Here is a 2,160-nt window from a genome sequence, read left to right on the forward strand (position 1 = left end):
AATTAAAAAGGAAGTAAACACTGTAACCAACAGGGCACTCAGTATTCTGGGAAGTTTGTGTGCATTGGGAATCTTTTTAAAAAAAATTTTTTTAAGCCAAGTTAACACTCATTTTACATACACCACGCAATGAAAATGACATGAATATGACAATGGGCAAATGCATAAAAGCGCAGCATAATTTGAAATCACTAGTTTAAAGTTAGTCGATCGTGCATCTCCAGTCAAGAATAACTCTCCTCCTGTCAGCATTCAGTTTGCACGGACCGACCGTCACGCAGAGAACACGCGATCATGCAGGATACAAATGCACACTTCACAAGATCTCAGCTAGATTCGACTAAGTCTGCAAGCTTTGTTTAATTAAATGTTCATTAGTCATTCAAAGATTTAAATGATATCAATTCGTATTTGCTGAATGCTGACGGCAAACGAGAAAGTATTATAATGTTTGCCTTTCTATTACTAATAATATAAAAGCAATCGTTATAATACTTTTTTGAATACATTTGAATTCCTTTGTTTAACAGTTCTATCTGATTATTAGATAGACTTCTATCCATATTAGACAGAACTGAACGACAACAGCGAACAAGAGGGAGAATGTGAGCACTGTGTGCTCAGGCGCTGCCATTCTCAGCGCCGTCAAAATAAAAGTCCCGCCTTTGAAAAATGCCAAATATTGGCAGATATATCGGCCTTGGCGATATATCGGTCGACCACTAGTTGACGTCATCAAATTGTGATCGGTTCGTGAGATCGGCCAAGTGTAGTGAGTAACGATCGAGTCATAAAATGTGATTATCGGCCGATACCGATCTCGGGCCGATCGATCGGAGCATCCCTAATGTAAAGTGTTTCTGTATGGTGAACACGCTTATAACATATGATTCATTGTACAGGGCAAGGTGAAAAAAATTATCAGTGCCAAGATTGGTTCATGGAAAAGAAGGACCCTGACGTGCTGCCTAAGATTTAGCAATTTGCTTTATCTTGTTTTATTTTTGTCTTCCCACATTTCAGGCCTTTTAACTGAGCACTGCAGACTCTTGTAACACAACCATTCCCATTTAACACACCCAGTATTCTAAGAAGAACCTATTAAACAGTTACAACTGTGAGATTGATGTTATTGGTATGTCTAGCATTGGCTTATGCATTTTTCCTTTTCTCACATTCAGTTATCGAGCAGAAGCCTCAACTAAACAAAAAATGCTTAGTATTGTGCGCAAGCGGTAAGCACAGCTCATGTTTTACATGTTGCACTGTACCTTTCCAAGGGCAGCCGCTTATATTTATTTGCATGTGTCCAAAATGAAAAGCAAATCAACAATCTAAATGAAAATCCCATCACAGCTTACACCTGCATTTGTATTTATAATCTTTGTTTCTGTAGTAGCTTAGTCGTATCCACTTAATAACATGCTTCATAAACACATCAGGAAATGGTGCTCCTTTTAAAGTTTCTAATATTTCATCTTTGTCTGTCAAACACAATTCCTGGATGCTCAGAGGGGTTGGTCAGCTCTTATATTTAGGCTAAGAACTCTCCTGACAAACTACAACAGCACAATGACAAAAAAGTTGTTGTAAATAACTGTTCTGCAGCACACCTCCTCCAGGAATGGGATAGACTCATCGCTGTGACTTCATTCTCTTTATCTAAGAATCCTTTGATTGTTCTTACTGGTGGGCGAAGGGTTTATATTAAAAGAAGTTACTAATCAAAGCTGTGTTTTCCAAAAGCATCATAAGACAGTTGTGTTCTGGAAGTTCAAAACTATGTTCATTTTCTCCATAGGGAAATAATTAAAGACAGACCAACTGTGAGTTTCCGATGTTGTTAAAGGGATAGTTCACCCAAAAATGAAAATTTGATGTTTATCTGCTTACCCCCAGGGCATCCAAGATGTAGGTGAATTTGTTTCTTCAGTAGAACACATTTGATGATTTTTAAGTCCAACCGTTGCAGTCTATCAGTCGTATAATGCATGGCAATGGTAACAAAATGTTATGAGAGTAAAAAAAAACATGCACAGACAAATCCAAATTAAACCCTGCGGCTCGTGACGACACATTGATGTCCTAAGACACGAAACGATCGGTTTGTGCGAGAAACCGAACAGTATTTATATCATTTTTTTACCTCTAATACACCAC

General features: G+C 37.9%; 1 protein-coding gene across 1 annotated transcript in view; it reads left to right on the plus strand.

The window, feature by feature from the left end:
- The window catches only part of LOC107686372 (proteasome activator complex subunit 4B), a 44,267-nt gene that overhangs the window by 6,123 nt on the left and 35,984 nt on the right, over nucleotides 1-2,160 (plus strand). The window contains exon 4 of the mRNA XM_016483339.1: nucleotides 1,182-1,235. Coding sequence (XP_016338825.1) covers nucleotides 1,182-1,235 — 54 coding nt within the window. The remainder of the gene's footprint in view (nucleotides 1-1,181; nucleotides 1,236-2,160) is intronic.

Source organism: Sinocyclocheilus anshuiensis, unplaced genomic scaffold, assembly GCF_001515605.1.
Source record: "Sinocyclocheilus anshuiensis isolate Anshui unplaced genomic scaffold, SAMN03320099.WGS_v1.1 scaffold1319, whole genome shotgun sequence".
Classification (NCBI taxonomy): Eukaryota; Metazoa; Chordata; class Actinopteri; order Cypriniformes; family Cyprinidae; genus Sinocyclocheilus; species Sinocyclocheilus anshuiensis.